The following is a 24,774-nucleotide window of genomic DNA, read 5'->3' on the forward strand; positions in this document are numbered from 1 at the left end:
GAATCTGAGCAGATGCTTCTCCTCGTGCCCATCTTGTTTTTCAAGCTATGATTTTTTTCTCCTAAATGCTTCATTGTTCCAGAGTAGTCCTCATTGTTTGTAACCAGGGAGCCTGCCTATCTGTAGTTCGGGCAGCATGATTCTCCTGACCAGGTTCCCTTTATTAGAGTAAATCACAAATGATGCGTTTCCTTTTGAGCTCCAATCTTTTTGCACTCCTAAACTAATGGTCTGATAAACTGGTCCCAGTGCCATTAATGTCGTCCGTTTGATGGCATTGAAAGCTGCTGCTTGCCCTGACTTCAGGGAAAAGGTTCGACCCTGTATTGCTCTTGTAAAAATAGGCAGAAAAGTGTTCATATAGAGTAGTGCCTACGAGTACAGTTAGCCATACAAATAGAATAAAGGTAGGTTCGGCAGATGACTTTTTGTTTAGATTTTTTTTGTGTATGTGCCCCTCCTACCTCTGGGAGGAGGGGGAATTCCAATATGTCCCATCTTTCTTCCTGCAGTTGATGAGCCAAGTTCGGTCACAAACCTAAGACCCCACAAGATTCCCCAGTATCTACCTTGAATAGGTGGTAAAAGCCAATCCTCTTACTCCTAGAAGAGAGCGAATTTACATACCCTTTTCCTATGAAGTGTTACCTATAGCAGTCTCTGCGTCCAAAAACCATAACCCATAGAGCTCTATCAATGGCCCCTAACCCAGCGAAGCATTACCCCCAAAAAGGGCAAGAATCTCTCGGAATAGCTTTCCTATAACTATCTAAATTATCCAAGTTCAGGACTCTTTATCGCCTGTTGTAAGGATAGGCCAGCAATTATAACCTCTCATGCAACCACTGTAACAACTTGTTAAGCAATACACTAACCACTAGAGGGCGCATGGGGTCTGCCGTACATATGTAGTGATTGGAGTTTCTGGTCTACAGAAAAGATATTTCCTATGGTTTTTATGGTGTCTATATCACAGGCAGCATATTGTAACCTCTGGGGTCTATAGTTCCAGACCATAAAACCGGTGTGCTGGTAACTGGATGCCCAACCAAAGTAACATGACCACATTGCAGGTTTTATCTTATTATTTAATTGCTAACCAACATATAATGACCACGGTGGATTTCGTTGTGTTGGAATTGAGTCCTTTATAGCCAAGATGTTTTCCTACTTTTTTATTTTTAAATGCTGCAAAATTGCTGAAGGAATTGACACACAGCAGATTTGGGGGGAAAAAAAAAAAAAACACGTTTTGAAGGTACTGTAAGCTTTTTGCATCTTTCCTGCAGGGAAAAAAGTGTGAAGAAGCCTTACTAGAAAACTTTACAAACTTTGTTTTATTGTAAACAAACATGAACAATTTTATCTTTCTCAATACCACTAATATAATAAACGGTTTCTACGAATTGAGTTAAAAAAATCTGATTTATTTAATTTGCCCCGTTTTATGTTGAGTTTTTGATGTTTAGCGCCTTTTTTTCATCAAGTTGACCTTTCCATTTATGCCTTTTTGGTTTTGCCACTGATACCTTGGCTTCCTGGGTTTCCAGATGTTTTGCCCTGATTAATCATTTATGACTTTTCAAAAAGTTACAAAATTTGCTGTTGCAAATGTACTCCAGACTCCCACCCAATCCTCCCCCCACTGATTCTGTGCATGCAAAAAAAAAAAAAAAAAAATTGCACATTTTTTGCAAGCTTTTTCCAAATGTGTGGCTTTTTACTAGTGATGAGGGAATGTGCTCAGATAAGGGGTTATCCGAGCACGCTCTGGTGCTAACGTAGTATTTTCGGCGTGCTCAAAAAATTGGTTTGAATCGCCGCGGCTGCATGTTTTGAGGCGGTTTGACAGCTGTAACACATGCATGGATTGCCTGTTAGTGTCATGCTAGGTATGGGAAGAACCCAGCGTACGATAACGGGGAAAGGGGGAGTGGAGACCCCTAAGCAGATCTAACAACACACTGACCGCCCTATCATCCCTAAATAGGTTCCACACTTATCGCCAAGCAGGATACTTTAGCCCTGGCTGACCCTAGAGCTAGGCCCTAGATGGGGAGGGGGAGGGGGAGCACTAGGCTGCCACACTGCAACTAAAGACAAACCAGGGAATCAGACAAGGGGATGTGCTTAGCTTTGAGAAGACACCAGATAGATCACAACTACGATCCACAAAGGAACTCCAAGGAGAATCTAGTCGACTGCTAGAATTCCAGACCTGAACAGAGGAATTGCTGTATTTTTCAGACCATAAGACGCATCCCCCCCCCCCAAAATTTGGGAGGAAAATGGGGGGTGCGTCTTATGCTCCGAAATTAACTTACCAGTGGTGGTGGAGTGGGATTGCAGGGCCATCAGGAAGGTGGCGGCGGCAGCAGAAGAGGAGGGGGTGAGGTGGGCTGGTATCTGCCTGAGGGCCCGGGCCTTGCCGGGTACCGGGGCCAGTGTCTTGCTGTGAGCGACTTCCAGTGCGCGCGGCCATCTTTCTGAAGCTGGTATCTACAGGAAAATGGCCACCGGAGTTGGCGCATGCGCTCTGCCATGCCGGCAGCCATTTTCCTGTAGATCACAGCTTCAGAAAGATGGCTGCGTGCATCGGAAGCCACTCTGCCATGCCAGCAAGACACCGGCCCCGGTACCAGGCCCCCAGCCAATCAGCGCCAGGCCCCCAGCGCCAGCCACCAGTGCCAGGCACCCATGCCTCCAGCACCAGTGCACCATTGCCAGGCCCCCAGCGCCAGCCACCAGACCCTCAGCCCCAGGCCACCAGTGCCAGGCCCCAAGCCCCCAGCGCCAGGCACCCATGCCCCTAGCGCCAGCCACCAGGCCTCCAGCACCAGCCCACCATTGCCAGGTCACCAGACCCCCCAGGCCGCCAGGCCTGGCTTCCTGAAGGACCCTGCCTCCTGTGACCCCCGCTCCACCGCCCCCCCTCCCAGGTAAGATATCTATTCAGACTATAAGACGGACCCCCATCTTATAAAAAATATTTTTTTCCTATTTTCCACCCCAAAATTTGGGGTGCGTCTTATGGTTCGGTGCGTCTTATAGTCCGAAAAATACGGTAGCTCTATCACCAGCAAGTCTCTGGAGAAACTGAGTGTATTTAAAGATCCAGCAAGGGTGTGATAATTAGCAGCAGAAGGTGGAGATCACTGCTGGGTCCTAGAGAGAGAGAAAGATGATGAAAGGATCAAGAAGGTGTCTGCAAGGCCAAGCTCAGCGACCTTCTACAGCTAGATCCAGAATGACTGCCTGTCAAACCTGACCCACCCGTGACAGTTTGTCGGTCATTGCATGCATGTGTTATGACTGTCGAACAGCCACGAGATATGCAGCTGCAGCGTCTCGAACCTATTTTTCGAGCACGCCGAAGATACTCGGTTAGCACCTAAGCGTGCTCCGATAACTCCTCATCCGAGCATGTTTGCTCATCACTACTTTGTACACTAAAAATTGGCAAAAACAGTTAGATGGGGAAAAAAAGACCATCTACGGCTATGTTCACGTTTGCGTTTTTTTGCTGCGTTTCTTTATGCAAATTTTAACCTGTGCATTACAGTACCAGCAAAAGCTATGCGATTTCAGAAATCTTATGCGCATACACACTTTTTTTTTTTCCTTACTGATTTGGAAAACTTCTGTGTTTGTTTTTGCAAACTGCAGAATGTCACTTCTTTCAGCATTGTTTCAGCTTTTTTTCACCCATAGAAAGCAATGAGTAAGTGCAAAAACGCAGGTATCAGGTTTTGCTGCGTTTTTGGTGCAGACAACTCAGGAAGTTGCATAATGTTTTTTATTTGGGGCACTACACTTTATCAGCAAGCACAAGAGACAAATGTACATGACAAAAAGTAAGCAGCTTCTTTACTGCCAAGACAGAAGGATTTGCCTGCAGAAAAAAGCGCAGCAAAAAACGCAGCGTGTGAACATAGTCTTAGACTTTGCACATAATTCCTAAAGCATTTGCTCTATTTGGTGAATTTGGAGTAAAAATGTCAGCAAGTACCATAAGATGTAGGATACACTATATATATATATATATATATATATATATATATATATATATATATATATATATATATATATATATATATATATATATATATATATATATATATATATATATATATATATATTATAATATATTTTCCAAACTCACAAAACCTTTCACTGTTACATCAAGATCCAAGCTGTGTAATGACTACTGAACTCTTACTGCCTGCTTCTTCTTCAATTATTTTTCATCATTGTATTCGTTCGGTTTGATAAAAATTCTGCAGAATGCACAAATGTAGATCCGCTGGCTAAAAAGGCACCGACAACTCTTTAACATTGTGTCTTTGTGGAGCATAATCCTACATGGCAGGACGATGGCATCAATGAGACGCGAGTCCTTTTGACCTGACAGCTGAACATGCAGACTAATATTGCCCCGTCCTCGGAGCGATCATTTAATCGCCAGCTAAAGCAACAGAGACAGGTGATGAACATGTCTGTTTGCTCTCCGTTCTTGCCTTAGAATAACCAGCACCTGCCTTTTATTTTCATATTCCCATTCAGGGCTTACATTTATCTTCTCTGGATGACGGAAAATGTCTTGCAGTCCAAACGGCTCGCTAAGCAAACCTTAACCTAATGTTACGAAGAGACCTATTTTTTTTTTTTTTTTTTGAAGGAAGGGAACAATGGCCGAGATATTTATTTTCAGTTTGCCATGAATTCCGAGCTTTTTCCCAGGCTTTCTACATGGACGGAGGTATCATGTATAAAGTTCTGTTTACATGCCTTACAATGGGTCAAGATATTTCAGCTTTGTAGTATCCCTTTTGCTTATCACCATGGAAACACATGGCATTATTGGAGAGAAATTTGAATTTATTTTTCATTTTTATGAAGTTTAGATAATTTTTAGTTACACTTGGGGATACTGCTCTGTGATACTAAAAAAACAAACACTCTTTTTTTTTTTTGTACACTTTTTTTGTGCTCTTTTTTTTTTTTTGGCACCCTTTTTTGTTTCATGCTTATCCTCAGAATATAGTATCACACTCATGTAACGTATGATATAGTCTTTGCTGTCACTAGTAAGTAAAGCATGCACCGTTTGATTAAATCTTAGAGTGGATCTGCACCCAAAGCTTAAAACTTAAAGGGAACCTGTCCCTAAATTCATGCTACACGAACCACAGACAATCATGAATTGGAGCCTGGCAGCGAAATTGCGGTCAGTGCTTTAGAGAAAATCTACTTTGAAAAGCTGACCGGAGAGTTGACTAGTCTGGCACGGACCCCGGCTGCCTTCTTGACACCCTTCTCCAATTGATTGACAGGTCTGTCCCTATGTACAAATGCTTCAGAGTAAAATCGACCTAACTGCAGTCGCACCTGTAGTTCGGACTCTAATGGCACACTCCTTTTTTTAAGGTTTTGTCCAGGTTATCAATTTCCTAAGCCTGGACACCCCCTTTAAAACAGACTTGCAAAATAAATTCAGAATAGGTTCTTACCTATTGATTACAGATGGGCTTTTTGATTTCTTTTGCATAGAATATATCTTTGCTGATGTATGATTGTGTGTTGTTACAGGCCCAAAATCATTTAAGGCAACGGTCCCACTATCAGTATTCAGTCAGTATTTTTTCTCAGGAGTGGGAGCCAAAACCAGATGAGGAACAATCAGAGAAAAGGTATAATAGAAACAAGTCACCAATTCTGCATTTATCACCCACTCCTGGTTTTGGCTCCCACTCCTGAGAAAAAATACTGACCAAATACTGACCAAATACTGATAGTGGGGCCGTGGCCTAAAACTATGTCGCGCCCAGGGGATGGGGAGGACTCGGTGCCCGGGCCCTGTTGTTAGTTTTGGGGGATGTCGCGGTAGTCTGCTCCCGGGCCCGTACCCAGGGCCTCTCTTTAAAAGGGTGGATAATTATGTGAAAGTTCGTGACGCCACCTGTGGTGTCTGGTGAGGACCACCAGCGCTGCGGCAGCCCACTGAGGCCAGTGTTAAGGCAGCTTGAGTGGTATAGCTCCCCACAGGTGGAGCTAGGCCTCAGGGCAGCGTGGATGGAGGGATGCTGGACAGGGGGCACCCAGCCTGGTCTGACAAAGGATAGGCAAACACACAGTTCACTTCAGTACCTTTTACTGATGGAAGTTCAGGCACATTCCGGAGCACTGTAGGGTGAAGGGTGCATATCAGGATCCTCCCCAGTGAGCGGGTATAGGGCCTCCTGTTTCTTGCCTTTGTGTAGTAAGTTTCTGACCTGCCTGGAGCTAGGCCTAACTTTGTCTCTGTCCTGCACCGGCTGACTTTGTGGTAGGGCCTTCTCTTGGAGTACATGCTCCCAGCTTGCGGGGCCTCCGTGACTCCTGGCTCTGGTACATATCAGCTCTTGGGTGATCCTGGGACCTGAAGTCTTCCAGGGGTCTCCGGTTGTCTCTACGGGGGATATACGGCCCTGTAGACGCGGACCCGGTGTCCGGTATATGTTTTCTGGGGTGAGCTTCTACAGCTCCTCTGCCCCCAAAGCTCACTCCTCAAGCCTTCGGCCTCCCTCGAGGCCCTCACTGGGCTATACACACTAGCTGAAGCTTGCGACGCTTCACCTCTCTTATGGCGTCAGCACGCCTTAAGCTCACTATTCTGAGCTACAACTGAGTCTGACTAAACTGACTGAGCTCCACTGCAGTATCACTTCTGCAAGGGCTCTCCTCAGACTGAACTGCCTAGCTCCACCTTCCCTATTTATATCCCTAACGGGCTCCCTCTGGTGGTCTGAGGTGGAAGGTGGAGGTGTATGTGTGCTATGAGGGCCTCTTGTGTAGGAATCCGTCCATGCACCCCTCTAGGATCTGTGGCACTAATGCACAGCAGGGTGCCACAACTAAATTACTGAAAGATTCTGATGACTTGCAGTTGCTGTTCTCCATACCAAACCTCTATCTCCATGATTTCTTTTACACACCGGAGGACATTTACTGAACTGAAGTGCAACTGGTTCATTTACTCCCAAAAAAAAAAAAAAAGCTGTGGGACCTTCGGTGATCAAACATTTGTCACTTATCTGATGGATAAATTCTTTTAAACATTGACTTTTCCATATGATAGGCCATAAGTGTTTGACCAATGGGGGTCTGACATCTGCATCCACCTCGGACCAACACAATGAAGGAGCCATGTTCCTTTTATTGGTTGCACAAACACAGTTGCTTGTCCATACTGACAGGTGTACCTGGTATTGCAGCACGTTCTATTCATTCTATTAAGGGGCAACAAGGACGCGCCACTCTGGCTACGTAAATATTGAAGGTGTTGCTGTGCCTTAAGGGACTCTGTCAGCACCAAATGACTGTTCAGACCAAGTACAGGCGCTCGGTACATCATGGCGGGGCCAATCCTTTATATACACCTTCCCACCTGCTTGTTTTCCATCTATCTCTGCCCTTCTCTGGCTCTATGAAGCCAGAGCTGTCAATCAAAGACAAGGGGCGTGGAGATTAAGGGAAAACAAGCAGGTGGGCAGGTTTAGTTAAAGGATTGGCCCCGCCATGATGCACTGAGCATCTGTATGTGGTTTGAATACTCATTCTGTGTTGCCAGAGTTCCTTTACATGGATAGGGGTACTGTCACAGTCTCTAAAGGTTCAACTCCTGGGACCACAACCAATCATGAGATCAGGGCTTTGAAGTGCCCCATCTGAATGGAGCATAGATCGAGCATGTGCTCCATCGACAATTCATTCTCTATGGGATAATCTGAGTACAGCGCTCCTCTGTCTCCACCAGTCCTACAGAGAATGAGTGGATTGGGGATTACTTGAAAACTTGGCACAAATCCTTCAATCTGGTGATGCCAGTGAGGTATCTGGGGATGGGGGGGGTCTTCACATTACTTGAATAAAATGACATTACTGTTGCTGATTGTGTGCCTACAAGCAATGCTTCTTCTGCTGAGCACATGATCTCAAACTTATTTTTGAACATGACATTGAATTTCTTTGGAGTTTTGGTTTCTCTGGTATCTCCCTCTTACTGGCTCATCAAGAAATTAACGGCACCTTCCATCAATATGCGCCTTCCAGGATACTTGTACTGTATCGGGCACACATCCTATCCTGACTAGGACTGGTGCATGATACCTGCCCGTCCCGTCAGACACCGGTCAACTCAACGTCATCCAACCACCGAAGTGAGAGGTGCTCTGGGTGGCCTTCTCTCTGATCAAGCACCATCGCGAGGTGGTAGAAGAAGAGACTTGCAGCATGACGCTAGAGGGCTTAGCCCCTGTGAAGGAGCTGCTGAGTATGACACAAGAGGGCTTAGCCCCTGTGAAGGAGCCGCTGAGTATGACACAAGGGGTTAGCCCCTGTGAAGGAGCCGCTGAGTATGACACAAGAGGGGTTAGCCCCTGTGAAGGAGCCGCTGAGTATGACACAAGAGGGGTTAGCCCCTGTGAAGGAGCCGCTGAGTATGACACAAGAGGGGTTAGCCCCTGTGAAGGAGCCGCTGAGTATGACACAAGAGGGGTTAGCCCCTGTGAAGGAGCCGCTGAGTATGACACACGAGGGGTTAGCCCCTGTGAAGGAGCCGCTGAGTATGACACAAGAGGGGTTAGCCCCTGTGAAGGAGCCGCTAAGTATGACACAAGAGGGGTTAGCCCCTGTGAAGGAGCCGCTAAGTATGACACAAGAGGGGTTAGCCCCTGTGAAGGTGCCGCTGAGTCTATCTTTATTTGTATCTTTTTGGCATTTTGCCTTATTTGTATCCATTCTAGTATACTATATATTTTACAGTAATATCTTATGCCACATGTTCGAGTTCCTCTTGTAGGGTTACCATTCCTTTGTCACTGAAATGCAGTAGCTTTTTACCAGTGTTGTGTGATCATCCCGGCACATGTGTACTTGCATACCCAATACATCTTGAAGCTGCTGTGAGCAGTAAGTAAAATCAATTGCAGGCAGGTGTCTATAATAGGGTTGTTAACCTCATCAAGGATTTCCGCTGACTTCAAAACTTCCCGTCTGAAGGTCGAGCGCTTCAATATGTAACTGAAGACGGCGTTAACAGTCTAATTTATGGAAGCCTGTCCGAGTTTAATTTGCTCTTTTTCTTTACTTCGGATGCCACTCAGACCTGCATCCACATGATATGAACCTTTTGTCTGCACACCTCTATGCGGCTGAGACGTAAGGCTTTATTCTTCTCCTCTCTCAGTTCTGCGTCTGCCATATTACTGTTTGGATATGACGGATATCACACACATCGGCTTTGGAAAAAAAAATTTGATTTGTCATATTGCCAAATTCAGTGAGTTTTTCCATTCTTTTTTTATTTATGGTTTCTTCAGGCGTCTTATATGCTAGGCAGAGGTGGGCACCTTCGGTGGCTCATCTTTGCAGAATTGTCTTCTCTTTGTTGGAAAGAATAGGTTCCATTTCTTTTCAAAACGTAACGAAGTTTCTACAACTGATTGGGCTTGTAACTTTTGATGCACTCTTAAAGAGAATTTGTCACCAGTTTTTTGCTACCTACACACGTGGTCAAAATTGTTGGTACCCCTTGATTAATGAAAGAAAAACCCACAATGATCACAGAAATAACTTGAATCTGACAAAAGTAATAATAAATTAAACATGTATGAAAATGAACAAATGAAAGTCAGTCATTGCTTTTCATCCCTGCTTCCACAGAATTAAAAAAAAAAATTAAACTCATGAAATAGGTCTGGACAGAAATGATGGTACCCCTGAAAATAATGTGATAAAAGGGACATGTTAAATCAAGTTGTGTCCACTAATTAGCATCACAGGTGTCTACAATCTTGTAATCTGTCAGTGGGCCTGTATATAGGGCTACAGATACTCACTGTGCTGTTTGGTGACATGATGTATACCACACTCAACATGGACCAGAGGAAGCAAAGGAAAGAGTTGTCTCAGGAGATTAGAAAGAAAATTATTGACAAGCATGTTAAAGGTAAAGGTTATAAGACCATCTCCAAGCAGCTTGATGTTCCTGTGATTACAGTTGCACATATTATTCAGAAATTTAAGATCCATGGGACTGTAGCCAACCTCCCTGGACGTGGCCGCAGGAGGAAAATTGATGACAAATCAAAGAGACGGATAATACGAATGGTAACAAAAGAGCCCAGGAAAACTTCTAAAGAGATTAAAGGTGAACTTCAAGCTCAAGGAACGTCAGTGTCAGATCGTACCATCCATCTTTGTTTGATCCAAAGTGGACTTCATGGGAGACGACCAAGGAGAACACCATTGTTGAAACAAATCATAAAAAAGCCAGACTGAAATTTGCTAAACTACATGTTTACAAGCCACAAAGCTTCTTGGAGAATGTCCTATGTAGAGATGACACAAAAAATGGAAGTTTTTGGCAAGGCACATCAGCTCTATGTTCACAGAAAAATTAAGCATATAAAGAAAAGAACACTGTCCCTACTGTGAAACATGGTGGAGGCTCTGTTATGTTCTTGGGCTGCTTTGCTGCATCTGGCACAGGGTGTCTTGAATCTTTGCAGGGTACAATGAGATCTCAAGACTATCAAGGGATTCTAGAGAGAAATGTGCTGCTCAGTGTCAGAAAGCTTGGTCTCAGTCGCAGGTCATGGGTCTTGCAACAGGATAATGACCCAAAACACACAGCTAAAAACACCCAAGAATGGCTAAGACGAAAATATATTGAACTATTCTGATGTGGCCTTCTATGAGCCCAGACCTAAATCCTATTGAGCATCTTTGGAAAGAGCTGAAACTTGCTGTCTGGAAAAGGTAACCTTCAAACACGAGACAACTGGAGCAGTTTGCTCATGAGGAGTGGGCCAAAATACCTGTCGAGAGGTGCAGAAGTCTCATTGACAGTTACAGGAATCGTTTGATTACAGTGATTGCCTCAAAAGGTTGTTCAGCAAAATATTAAGTCAAGAGTACCATCATTTCTGTCTAGGCCTATTTCATGAGTTTATTTTTTTTAAAAATTCTGTGGAAGCAGGGTTGAAAAGCAATGTCTGACTTTCATTTGTTCGTTTTCATAGATTTTTAATTTATTATTACTTTTGTCAGATTCAAGTTATTTCTGTGACTATTATGGGTTTTTCTTTCATTTAAACGAGGGGTACCAACAATTTTGACCATGTGTATAATCTAAGAGCAGCATGATGTAGAGACAGAGACCCTGATTCCAGCGATGTATCATTTACCGGGCTGCTTGCTGTTGTTTTGATAATTTGCTGATAAAACAGTGATTTTATCACTAAACTCATAAACTTGCCATCATGTAGTCCTCCATATTCATGAGGTCTGTATAACCCTGCCCACACCACTGATTGGCAGTTACTGTGCACAGTGTGGGCGGGGTTATACAGAGCTCAACATTCAGAGAACTGCTAGATCCATTGCGGATAAAACAGTTTTTAATTAAAATATTAGCAAATGGCAAAGCAAGTAATAAATAGCTGGAATTGGGGTCTCTGCCCATGCGTCATTCTGCTCTCAGATGGGGTAGCAAAAATCTGGTGACAGATTCCCTTTCACCGAGCGGAAATGGCCACATCATTTCAGCACCAATTTCCACTGGGGGTGGGGGTGGTGAAATGTGTGATGGGAACAAACTCTTAATCAAAGGGGTGCAGTTAAGTTTAATTTCCTATAGAAATAAAATGTGGCACTCACTTGTTTTTTAATTCTGTCAGCGGCATTAGATCTGCAATTCCACATAGGACGGAAGGTGCAGCAAGGCGATGGCTGTTACTCTACGTAGCGCATCATTTGGCCTTTGACCATTCTGAGCATTTGGGTTATGCCACGGTCAGTAACTTCCGGTTTGCGCACCTTCGTTTAAAGGGGTATTCCCATCTCCAAGGTCCTATCGCAATATGTAGTAGGTGTAATAATAATAATAATAATAGCAAATACCTCCAATTAGAAATGTAGTATAGTTCTTCTGATTTGCTATGTCCCTTTCCTCATGTGTATGGTATTGCAATAGCTTTGGTATCCATGGTTACAGCCACTAGCAGCTAGATAACTGTCACTATATGAGTGGTTGTAACCATGGATACCTAAGCTACTGCAATGCCTGCACATGAGGAAAGAGACATAGCGAATCAGAAGAACTATACTACATTTCTAATTGTAGGTATTTGCTAATATTATTATTACACCTACTACATATTGGGATAGGATCATGGAGATGGGAATACCCCTTGAACACTGACTATGCTAGTCTGTATTTGTAAAATCTGACCACACACTTTTTAAACCTTTTCTTTTGCTTTTTTATTATTTCTGTTTTGTTTTCATAATAGGAAAAAAAAAAACATTACAGACCCATCAGCAAGTTACTATTCACAGATCTCCTCTAAGGAAAAATACGGAAATAAATTCCTCCATTTTATTAGAAAAATGACAGCTAACCCAGCAGTGTCTAGTTTATAAAAGGATGAAGGGGCATTTCCATATTTTAAAGTTACCATCTATCCATGGAATCAGTAGGGGTCCGGCTGCGAAAGATGAGAATAATCATTTCAGCTCTATCAGGTAGATTACTCCACCGAGCAAAAATTACATGTAAAATGGGAAAGAACAATATAGCAGCTTACTGGACTTCTGCTTGTCTGTGTGTTGCTTTTTATGCCCCGTCAGGTGGGTAGTTCATGGTTTGTTTTTTTTTAATACTTTTAAGACGCAGGGAATTTCCACACTATAGATCATTCCTCTCCATGACATATTGTACAGTCTATATAAAGAGAAAAATTATAATAGACAAGTTTGCAAAGGACGTGCAGTGTTGTTTCTGTCCACATGAGGGAGCTGCGGTCTTCAGGGCCTGATGTCCATTTGCTTATAGCAGCATTTATAAGGCATTACCTCACCGTACCTGCGCCGTGCCTGATTTCTGGCATCATGCCACTCCTTGGCAGTTTGCCAGTGTCGTCCATTCGCTTGATTGAAATCACAGATACAATTTGCTAATCTACTTTCTCTGGTATGAGAATCAGAAGTACAATCCATCTTTTTAAAAATGGTTTTGCACAATGATGACGTTATCTGGAGAACTTCATTTTTTTTCCATTTTTAAGAATATTGGTCAGTAAAGTCTGGTATCTTATTTTCATATTAGTCACCTAAAGGTCTGATGACGCCTAAAACAGGGAAGTCATATTGGAGCCACGAGTTTATAAAACTCTTATATAAGGGGTAATGTTTCTCCTTGTGTAGAGTGACATGCCAGGCCTGGCATATCAGAGTGAGGAGACTTGTAAGCCTTGCATGCTCCTTCTGGGAAATTAAATATGCAAATTGTCTCTTCAGAGAGGAAGAGGACTAGAACTCTAGCGCCACCTTTTGGAAGTAACAATCCTAAAAGTCAATATTACCCCTTTTATAAAGCTCCAAATTATTAGTCATGTGACTTTCAAGGAACAGTACCTACACGTGACCCATGAGGAGGAAAGTAAATTGTTCATTGACTTTGGGACCTCGGCTTGGCAATGATCAGCATTTATATTGTTCGTTCCGTCATTCATTCCATTATTTTTATTCTCGCTTGCTCATATATCTGAGTCTTATTGGCAAGCACATATGGGCGATCCAGTATTTGTTCTTTGTTCTCCTTTTCCTTCTCCCTTTTCCGTCTCCCTTTTCCGTCTCCCTTTTCCTTCCTCCCCCCCTTTCCTTCCTCCCCCCCTTTTCCTCCCTTCCCCCCCCTTTTCCTCCCTCCCCCCCCCTTTTCCTCCCTCCCCCCCCTTTTCCTCCCTCCCCCCCCTTTTCCCCCCTCCCCCCCCCTTCCCCCCCTTTCCCCCCCTTTCCCCCCCCCTTTTCCTCCCTCCCCCCCCTTTTCCTCCCTCCCCCCCCCCTTTTCCTCCCTCCCCCCCCTTTTCCTCCCCCCCTTTTCCTCCCTTCCCCCCTTTTCCTCCCTTCCCCCCCTTTTCTTCCCTCCCCCCCCCTTTTCCTCCATTCCCCCCCCCCTTTTCCTCCCTTCCCCCCTTTTCCTCCCCCCCCTTTTCCTCCCTTCCCCCCTTTTCCTCCCTTCCCCCCCCTTTTCCTCCCTCCCCCCCTTTTCCTCCCTCCCCCCCCTTTTCCTCCCTCCCCCCCCCTTTCCTCCCCCCCCCCCTTTTCCTCCCTCCCCCCCTTTTCCTCCCTCCCCCCCTTTTCCTCCCTCCCCCCCCTTTTCCTCCCTCCCCCCCCTTTCCCCCCCCTTTTCCTCCCTTCCCCCCCCCTTTTCCTCCCTTCCCCCCCTTTTCCTCCCTTCCCCCCCCTTTTCCTCCCTTCCCCCCCTTCCCCCCCCCCTTTTCCTCCCCCCCCCTTTTCCTCCCTCCCCCCCCTTTTCCTCCCTTCCCCCCCTTTTCCTCCCTCCCCCCCTTTTCCTCCCTCCCCCCCTTTTCCTCCCTCCCCCCCTTTTCCTCCCTCCCCCCCCTTTTCCTCCCCCCCCCCTTCCCCCCCCCCTTTTCCTCCCTCCCCCCCCCTTTTCCTCCCTCCCCCCCCCTTTTCCTCCCCTCCCCCCCCCTTTTCCTCCCCTCCCCCCCCCTTTTCCTCCCCCCCCCCTTTCCCCCCCCCCCCCTTTCCCCCCCCCTTTTCCTCCCTCCCCCCCCTTTTCCTCCCCCCCCCCTTTTCCTCCCTCCCCCCCCCCTTTTCCTCCCTCCCCCCCCCCTTTTCCTCCCTCCCCCCCCCTTTTCCTCCCTCCCCCCCCCTTTTCCTCCCTCCCCCCCTTTTCCTCCCCTCCCCCCCTTTTCTTTCCTCTTCCCTCTTCACCCTTCCTTCCTCCTCTTTCCTCTTCCCTCTTCACCCTTCCTTCCTCCTCTTTCCTCTTCCCTCTTCACCCTTCCTTCCTCCTCTTTCCTCTTCCCTCTTCACCCTTCCTTCCTCCTCTTTCCTCTTCCCTCTTCACCCTTCCTTCCTCCTCTTTCCTCTTCCCTCTTCACCCTTCCTTCCTCCTCTTTCCTCTTCTTTCCTCTTCCCTCTTCACCCTTCCTTCCTCCTCTTTCCTCTTCCCTCTTCACCCTTCCTTCCTCCTCTTTCCTCTTCCCTCTTCACCCTTCCTTCCTCCTCTTTCCTCTTCCCTCTTCACCCTTCCTTCCTCCTCTTTCCTCTTCCCTCTTCACCCTTCCTTCCTCCTCTTTCCTCTTCCTCCTCCTTTTTACAGTCTAATCAGTCAGTACGATTTTTCTAGTGAATTTTATCGTATGGATGTTAAGCTGCTAATGCAACAATAAACATGAGGCCTATCTTGTAGGAATCTGATGTGCCAGAGCTGAGAAACCAAGCTTTAAAGCCAAATGCAAATTAGCTTGAAAATGCATTGGGGGTGTGTCGATGCACTGAAAGTTCATCAGCACTCCCCCAGTGCACTTCCAGACTAATTTGTCTGTTACTTCAAAGCTTTATTTCTCAACCCTGAAACATCAAGACCGGTATTAATTTTATTTAAAATGTTACTGACAAGTTTCTGTGTTCAATAATTAAGCCTATTACTTAGTGTCAATTTTTTTTCTTCCACATAGGGCATCAAAGCTCGGATATTGGAGACAGTAGTGATGCTCATTCTTCTGGCTCTGCTCATTTTTGGCATTGTATGGGTGGCATCTGCCCTGATTGATAATAGCTCTGCAAGCATGGAATCATTATATGGTAAGTTTCTTCTCTACGGTCACACAGTATGTATATGCAACAGGACCTGTCGGATTTTCTAACATATTCTCTTCTTTTCTTAGAGATCTGTGTTGTGCCGTCCGTTCCTCTGTTGTTCCTCCTGGAAGTGTGCAAATATGTTGACAACTGACTGGTAACAGTCACCTTGTCAAATGGGCACACATTATTGGCGGAGAAGTGGCAATGTTCCATTTCTATTTATATTCTTATGGGTTTCCGGGAAGAATGATGGAGAAAGGTTACCATGCTCAGTTCTCCAGAATTGTTGTTTTTATAGGGATTCAGTTATTTTTTAAACCTACAAATCAGGAAATCCGACAGATTCCCTTTATTGCAGCTTTATGCATTAGATGGCTTTCCCTCAGCCAACAGCCCTGACATTCAGGTTTGGTCCCAACTAAAGCTGTTGTATATGACTGTTGTATATGAACCTCTGAGTTGTAAAGCGCTGCGGATAGTGTTGAGCATTCCGACACCGCGAATATCGGTCGATACCCGATATTTCAGTATCGGAGTTCCGATACTTTTAGAATATCGAATACCGGAATCGGAAGTTCCCATAATGCCTGCGCTCTGCGGTGTCTCTGAAGGATGACAAGCTGGATGGCTAAGAATAATGTAGAATGTATTTAATGAAAAGCCGGCAATTCAGCAGCGGCATACACCGGTACCTGACAATTTAGAACAGAAAGAATAGAGCATCACACATAGATTAGATAGATAGATAGATAGATAGATAGAAACATGTCAGTCACATATATAAGAAGTACATTGACAGTGTTGCTTACTGTACTTGTCATTTTAGTGTTAAAGGATTTATTAAAAAAAAATAATAGTGTTTTCATGCACGGTCTCTTTAAAAAAGCCGGCCGGCAATTCAGCATCTGTACCCGACAATTTATAACAGAAAGAATAGAGCATCACACATAGATTAGATAGATAGAAACATGTCAGTCACATATATAAGAAGTACAGTGACAGTGTTGCTTACTGTACTTGTCACTTAGTGTTAAAATAAAGGATTTATTAAAAAAAAAAATTGGCGTGGGGTTCCCCGTAATTTTAGTCTCTAGCGGAGGTTAAGCAGACGGCTGGGGCAGATGTTTGAAGCCTGGGAAGGGGGTAATACCCACGGAGCTTCCCAGGCTACTAATATCAGCCCCCAGATGAATACCTAGCCTTTACTAGCTGTTAAAATGGGGGATCCCCCCAAAAAATGACATGGGGTCCCCCCTATTTTAATAGCTAGCAAAGGCTAGGCAGACAGCTGAGGGCTGATATTAATAGCCCAGGAAGGGTGCCATGAATATTGGCCCCCTCCCAGGCTAGAAACATCAGCCGTCAGCCGCCCCAGAAATGGCGCATCCATAGGATGCGCCAATTCTGGCACTTAGCCTCGCTCTTCCCACTGCCCTGTGGCAGTGGGGTAATAGGGCTGGGGTTGATGTCAGCTTATAATGCCAGCTGACATCAAGCCCAGGTTAGTAATGGAGAGGCATCTATAAGACACCCCCATTACTAACCCCATAGTGAAAGTTAATAAAAACAAAACACAACACCCAGAATAAAGTCCTTTAATTGAAATAAACACACAATTCTTTATTGTTCTAAATTAAACCATACTTACCATCACGCCCATTCCAGCTGAAGCCAACGATCTCCTGCAATAAAAATAAAATAATAAACCAACCTCATCCTTACGTTTCCATGGTTCCCAGGACGGCTTTAGCTCTTCTACATTGACATGACAGGCTGGATGGCAGCTGAAAGCTGCCATCCAGCTTGCCATGCCGCAGACACTGAGAAGTACAGGCATGCTTGCGCTCCTCAGTGTCTGGCTGTGACGGCATCCAGATAAGCCGAGATCATGTCCAATGAACTCCGCTCACCTCATGCACGTCACTGACAGCGTGGGAGAATTCTCCCGCGCATGCGGTGAGCGTGAGAGAATTCTCCTGCGCTCACGGCAAGCGCAAGCGCAGGAGAATTTTCCCACGCTGTCAGTGACGTGCATGAGGTGAGCTGAGTTCATTGGACATGATCTCGGCTCATCTGGATGCCGTCACAGCCAGACACTGAGGAGCGCAAGCATGCCTGCACTTCTCAGTGTCTGCGGCATGGCAAGCTGGATGGCAGCTTTCTGCTGCGATCCAGCCTGTCATGTGAATGTAGCAGAGCTGGAGCCGTCCTGGGAACTATGGAAAGGTAAGGATGAGGTTGCTTTATTATTTTACTTTTATTGCAGAAGACATTGGCTTCAGCTGGAATGGGCGTGACGGTAAGTATGGTTTATTTTAGTACATTAAAAAATTGTGTGTTTATTTCAATTAAAGGATTTTATTCTGGGTGTTGTGTTTTTTTTAAATACTTTACTAGAAATTCATGGCGGTCATGTCTAATATTGGCGTGACCCCATGAATTTTGGGCTTAGGGACAGCTGATAATACCAAGCTGGCCCTAACCCCTTTATTACCCAGTGAGCCACCGCACCAGGGCCCTGGATGAGTTGGGTACAGCGCCAGAAGATGGCGCTTCTATGAACGCGCCATTTTCTGGGGTGGCTGCGGACTGCAATTTGCAGCGGGGCGGGGGGGCAGAAAGCTTGGGCCTCCCTGTGCTGCGGATTCCAGCCCCCAGCTGCCTAGTTGTACCTGGCTGGACACAAAAATAGGGTGAAGCCCCACGTATTTTTTTTTTTTAATTATTTCATGAAATTCATGGAATAATTTAAAAAAAGAAAGGGCTTCCCTATATTGTTGTGTCCGGCAAGGTACAAATAGGCAGCTGGTGGTTGGGGGCAGCCCGTTCCTGCCTGCTGTACCTGGCTGGACATAAAAATAGGGCGAAGCCCCACGGCAATTTTTTTTAAAATTATTTCATGAATTTCATGAAATAATTAAAAAAAAAAAATACGTGGGGCTTCGCCCTATTTTTGTGTCCAGCCAGGTACAAATAGGCAGCTGGGGGAATTGCCGGCTTTTCATGTAATACATTCTACATTATTCTTAGTTGTTTTCCTTCATGTAGAATTAACCTACAAGGAAAGAAAGGGTTTATTTTCATTCCGATATTTGTGTCCCATTGACTTGCATTGGTTTCCGGTATCGGAATCGGCGATATCCGATATTTTTTGGGTATCGGTCCGATCCGATCCAATATTTCCCGATATCGAAAAGTATCGCTCAACACTAGCTGCGGAATATGTTGGCGCTATATAAAGATTATTATTATTATTATGTGATTTTAATAGAAAGTGGAACATGAAGTGGCTTTTTTTTGGGGGTGGATGCTAGGATCAGGTCAGTTCACTACTGATAATAAAGTAATGACATGTCCTGACACCTTCTAGTTAAGGGGTGGGCAATTTAATTCTCCCACGGGGACACAGGTGAAACCGTGACTGTTGTGGAGAGCCGAACCAATAGGCTGAGATTAATTCTGCTCAATATGAATATTAACTTTATTTTCCTTCATTCTGCTCAATATTAAGAAATTAAATTATGTTGGTTAGCTGCTACTGCTAATAAATGTTACACTAAGCCTTATTGTAATCTGTTTTCTAATCAATAGCAGCTAATCAAAACCATATTATTTAAAGCAATAACTTGTACTGCTCCTCTTATTCAAACCTTGTACCTTGATCAGCAGCTCCGCATATACAATATGTCTCCAGAGCTCCCCAAACAGTAGGATGCCCCCACAATCCTCCCACACACGCAGTAGGATGCCCCCACAGCCCTCCCACATACGCAGTAGGATGCCCCCACAACCCTCCCACATACGAAGTAGGATGGATGGTACCCATAAGCCTCCCACACATGCATTATGATGGTACCCATAACCCTCCCACACACACACACAAGATGATGGTGCCCACAGCCCTCCTAGAGACAATGTAATGCCTCAACACAGTATGATGACCCCACATATTCCACCCTCCCCCCACAAGTGAATGACCTAAAAACAAAAAATACTACTTGCCTCGCCCCATTTTCCCCTGCGTGCTGTTCCGGTCTTTCCTGTATGCCGACTGAAGCTGTGTGCAGCCGGTATGACCTGGTGCAGTCGTCGCTCCTGCTCTGCTCAGTCATGGAGGACTGCATAGTAGATGAGAACGCCTATGGCTCCCTGTTCAGCCATTGTATTTACTGTTATCTGCATCTTGAGGATGCTGATACTGGTGAAATTGAGACGCTGGTAGGGGGTGGACGGCTGTGTGGTGCGGCCTGCGGGACAGCCAATGGGCTGGATGTGGCCCACATGCTGCAGTTTTCCCAGGTTGGTCTTCATTATATGCTAGCACTTTATGAGATGGGAGATGGTATAATGCCAAATGCCACCTCCCAATGTTTGATTTCACTGCACAGTCTAGATTCTGAGTGATTTACTGTCAATCATGTCGGAGTGATTTATTTCGTACTACTTGTATATCTGGAATATACTATGAACCAAATACAAATCTGCTGTCCTCAGTACCGGATTGGTAGGGGAACCATCCATTCTTCTACCAGTGTAGACTAGAAGTGTGTCACACCAGGTGTGGGAAAGATTTAGTGCAACACAAAGGAAAGAGGGAAAGGAAGCCCAGACTCTATGGAAGGGGGGGGGGGGGGAGTAGAGACCTCCTAGGTTGATCTAGCGTCACCCTGTCTCCACTAACGTCCCTGTATTGGCTCTTCACCAATCACCGCACGCGTACCTCGCCCTGTCTTTCCCTGGCGTGTGACTAAGGCTAGGGAAGGGAGGAGATGAGCACTAGTCGATCTCCACTAAACACTATACACAACAGGGGTAGACAAACAAGGGGAAATTGCATCGCTTTAGACGACTCCAGACAAATGCGCACACGGCCTCAAGCTCCAGAGAGGACCAAGTACTGCTCTTGCTAAAGCTTTCTCAAGTAGTAATGAATATCGCCGGCACCTCCCTCAGAAACACAGCAGGTATTTATACACCCAGGCAGGGTGTTAATTAGCCAGAGGGAGGTAGCCGCTGGTTCCTAGAGACAGCCTCTAAGAAGATGTCTTTAATTCCAAACGCAGAGATCTCCTGCAACCAACTGCAGGGCGACTGACTGTCACCTCAGTCACACCCGTGACAACGTGTACTAATGTCCTGATTATTGATAATGCTTGACAAGTAGATTACAACTCCTTTTACTTGTACTATTTTTTTTTTAATCCATTTAGATCTCTGGGAATTTTATCTCCCCTACTTGTATTCTTGTATTTCACTCATGGGATGCCTCCTCTTACTCTGTAAGTAGTGATCTTCTTTTTTGAGGATATTTCTAAATAACATTCGGTCTTACAGATGTTTGCAATATAAATGTAATATTTTGTCTTACTTTCTTACTATTACTTGGTTATTTCACTTTAGTGTGTACGCCCGTTGGCCTTTCTCGAATGTTTGCAGTAATGGGTCAACTTTTGGTGAAACCCACAGTAAGTGTTGTGAATTTACAAGTGTTATTTATTTTATTATTTTAAATTGATGAATAACTTATTACGTAGGACACTTATCTTTTGATACTGATTAAAAGGAATCTGTCACCAGGTTTTTGCTATGTAATCCGAGAGGCCTTGATTCCAGCGATATGTCACTTACTGGGCTGCTTGCTGCAGTTTTGATAAAAGTTTTCTTTTCTGCAGATCGAACAGTGCTCATAATGCTGAGCCCTGAATCACTCCGCCCACACCACTGATTAGTAGCTTTCTGTGTACACTGCATAGGCAGAAAGCTGCCAGTCAGTGGTGGGGGCGTGGTTATACATGACACGAGACAACTAGTCCTCTGGTGATAATCTCCTGCTGATAAAACACTGGGCTGCTTATTGTACTTCAATAAAATCAGTAAGTGACACATCCCTGGAATCAGGGTCTCTGCCCCTACATCATGCTACTCTCAAATTAAAAACCTACTGACAGATTTCCATTAACCCACTACTTACTGAGTATAGTTTTGAGGAATATTTATTACATTTGGAGAATCTCTTTTGGGCCTGTAATAGGAAGTTGATCACGTGGGTCCCTCTATTGGCCCTCGCCTCTCATGTTCAGCTAAATTGTTACAAACTGATGAAAAACCTTTGCTTTTAGTATTAGTATAATATGGCTACTATTCACGAGAAACCTTTTAGAACTTTCTACTCTGGCAGATACTCCAGAACTGGGACTCTGCTCATTAATTCTGCATAGTAATATATGCGGTAAGTAGCATCTCTTATGGCAAATTATATGATAGAATAGTGTATACCCACCAGTTGTCCATGACATAAATGTCCTCGTTCTGTCTCATTGAATTTGCCACACAATCTTCCTACTGGCCCCACCCCGGAGGAGTGAGGTACTGATTAGCAGCATTATATATAATATCTTTATGACAAAGGGCATTTGGAAAGTGATTGGTGTGTACCTGTGTAACTATGGGGCACTGTTCTATACATACCCAGTCTGTTCGTCTCTTGTTAACCATCTAAGGAACCACTGGGAGACCACCCCCAAACTGTGCCCGCGCCATTCCTCAAAGAGTTTATTTTCCGTTCCTTGCAAGAATATCATAAAAAGAGAGAAAAAAAAAAAGAGTATACATATAAGAAAGACTAATTTGTGAAAGAACATTTTAGTTGTTTGACAACAAGTGAAGAGGTCCTGCTGGAAAGAAGACATAAAGGTGGGAGGTGACAGGTTTAAGGTGCTCGTGTCACTGACCTATTACCTGCCTGTTATTTCTATCTATACATCTTCACTTCTACCATTTCTGTTCTTCATGATTACAAGCTTTGGTGTTGAGAAGACTTTGCGTTTGATTTTTTTTTACTGTAATTTAAATCCTTTTTAGTAATTTAGGGTCTTTCCTAAACTATGGGCGCCTTACTCCTTTTGAGTTAATTACTGTCATGAAGGCTAAAACACTGAGAATGACAGGTTCAATTAATTGACAAAAGTAAGATTATTTTTGTTTTGTTTTTCTAAGCTGCCCGAAAAAGTTTTTGCTTGTCCTGTTTCAACACTCTTAAGTCAAGTAGTAGCGCACCGTTCTTCTAATTCACTCCTCACTCTGAGGCTTCCCTTGTTCTGGTGGACAGCCGCCGAATTCCTCCGACATTCCTCCTGAGCTCTTTATACATCTCTTGCATCAATCCCAAGCCCTTAGTCCCATGAACCTGTGACCCCCAGTCCACAACTATACTTTTATTTGTCGCAGTCATTCCTTTCCTGGCATCTAACTGTTGAAGACTTTCTATCTTATTTTCTTGACTCTTCAGACATGTTTCTTAACTTCTGCTTTTTTGCTTTCTCCTTTATACCCATGGAGTAAAAGCGCTGTTTTCTATAATGTGTGCACAGTTTTATGCTCTTATACTTTTTTGGTTTTATTGTAATATTTAAATGGTTTAGTATATTGTTTTCTATTTGTTTTTTGTTTTTATTGTGACGTAGTTATTAATCAACAAAAACGAATGACAAAGTCCTACTTTAATATTTTTTAAATCTGTTGCTAATTATTAATCATGATGCGCTTTTAGATATTTTATATTATTATTCATACTGTTTAATTCATATTTATTCTGTTGATATTTTTTGTTGCTCATCCTCATCAGCTGATAGTTCTCCTCATCGTTGGGAAATTATTTATTTATGATTTAAAAATGGCTATTTGAATAAATCCACGGATCCACGAGCCATCTCCAGTAGGGATGAGCGGATCAGTGGAAGTTCGGGTGCGACCGAACTTTAGTCCAAAGTTCGGTTCTGGTACCAGAACTCTTCCCGAACCTCATAGAAGTAAGTGGAGACCCAGACTTTGGCTAGACAAAGCAGAGTTCTCTCTTCTCCCTCTGTCTGTCTCTCTTCTCCCTCTGTCTGTCTCTCTTCTCCCTCGGTCTGTCTCTCTTCTCCCTCGGTCTGTCTCTCTTCTCCCTCGGTCTGTCTCTCTTCTCCCTCGGTCTGTCTCTCTTCTCCCTCGGTCTGTCTCTCTTCTCCCTCGGTCTGTCTCTCTTCTCCCTCGGTCTGTCTCTCTTCTCCCTCGGTCTGTCTCTCTTCTCCCTCGGTCTGTCTCTCTTCTCCCTCGGTCTGTCTCTCTTCTCCCTCGGTCTGTCTCTCTTCTCCCTCGGTCTGTCTCTCTTCTCCCTCGGTCTGTCTCTCTTCTCCCTCGGTCTGTCTCTCTTCTCCCTCGGTCTGTCTCTCTTCTCCCTCGGTCTGTCTCTGTCCCCTCTCGCGCGGTCTGTCTCTGTCCCCTCTCGCGCGGTCTGTCTCTCTTCTCGCGCGGTCTGTCTCTGTCCCCTCTCGCGCGGTCTGTCTCTGTCCCCTCTCGCGCGGTCTGTCTCTGTCCCCTCTCGCGCGGTCTGTCTCTGTCCCCTCTCGCGCGGTCTGTCTCTGTCCCCTCTCGCGCGGTCTGTCTCTGTCCCCTCTCGCGCGATCTGTCTCTGTCCCCTCTCGCGCGATCTGTCTCTGTCCCCTCTCGCGCGATCTGTCTCTGTCCCCTCTCGCGCGATCTGTCTCTGTCCCCTCTCGCGCGATCTGTCTCTGTCCCCTCTCGCGCGATCTGTCTCTGTCCCCTCTCGCGCGATCTGTCTCTGTCCCCTCTCGCGCGATCTGTCTCTGTCCCCTCTCGCGCGATCTGTCTCTGTCCCCTCTCGCGCGATCTGTCTCTGTCCCCTCTCGCGCGATCTGTCTCTGTCCCCTCTCGCGCGATCTGTCTCTGTCCCCTCTCGCGCGATCTGTCTCTGTCCCCTCTCGCGCGATCTGTCTCTGTCCCCTCTCGCGCGATCTGTCTCTGTCCCCTCTCGCGCGATCTGTCTCTGTCCCCTCTCGCGCGATCTGTCTCTGTCCCCTCTCGCGCGATCTGTCTCTGTCCCCTCTCGCGCGATCTGTCTCTGTCCCCTCTCGCGCGATCTGTCTCTGTCCCCTCTCGCGCGATCTGTCTCTGTCCCCTCTCGCGCGATCTGTCTCTGTCCCCTCTCGCGCGATCTGTCTCTGTCCCCTCTCGCGCGATCTGTCTCTGTCCCCTCTCGCGCGATCTGTCTCTGTCCCCTCTCGCGCGATCTGTCTCTGTCCCCTCTCGCGCGATCTGTCTCTGTCCCCTCTCGCGCGA

General features: G+C 45.3%; 1 protein-coding gene across 2 annotated transcripts in view; it reads left to right on the top strand.

Annotated features, from left to right (window-relative positions):
• The window catches only part of LMBR1 (limb development membrane protein 1), a 158,712-nt gene that overhangs the window by 75,578 nt on the left and 58,360 nt on the right, over positions 1-24,774 (top strand). For both annotated transcript variants that reach the window (XM_073677691.1, XM_073677692.1), the window contains exons 6-8: positions 15,531-15,657; positions 20,868-20,936; positions 21,058-21,122. In XM_073677691.1, coding sequence (XP_073533792.1) covers positions 15,531-15,657; positions 20,868-20,936; positions 21,058-21,122 — 261 coding nt within the window. The remainder of the gene's footprint in view (positions 1-15,530; positions 15,658-20,867; positions 20,937-21,057; positions 21,123-24,774) is intronic.

This window comes from Phyllobates terribilis, unplaced genomic scaffold (genome assembly GCF_046119375.1).
Source record: "Phyllobates terribilis strain yellow unplaced genomic scaffold, ASM4611937v1 Scaffold_4__5_contigs__length_816908805, whole genome shotgun sequence".
Taxonomy (NCBI): domain Eukaryota; kingdom Metazoa; phylum Chordata; class Amphibia; order Anura; family Dendrobatidae; genus Phyllobates; species Phyllobates terribilis.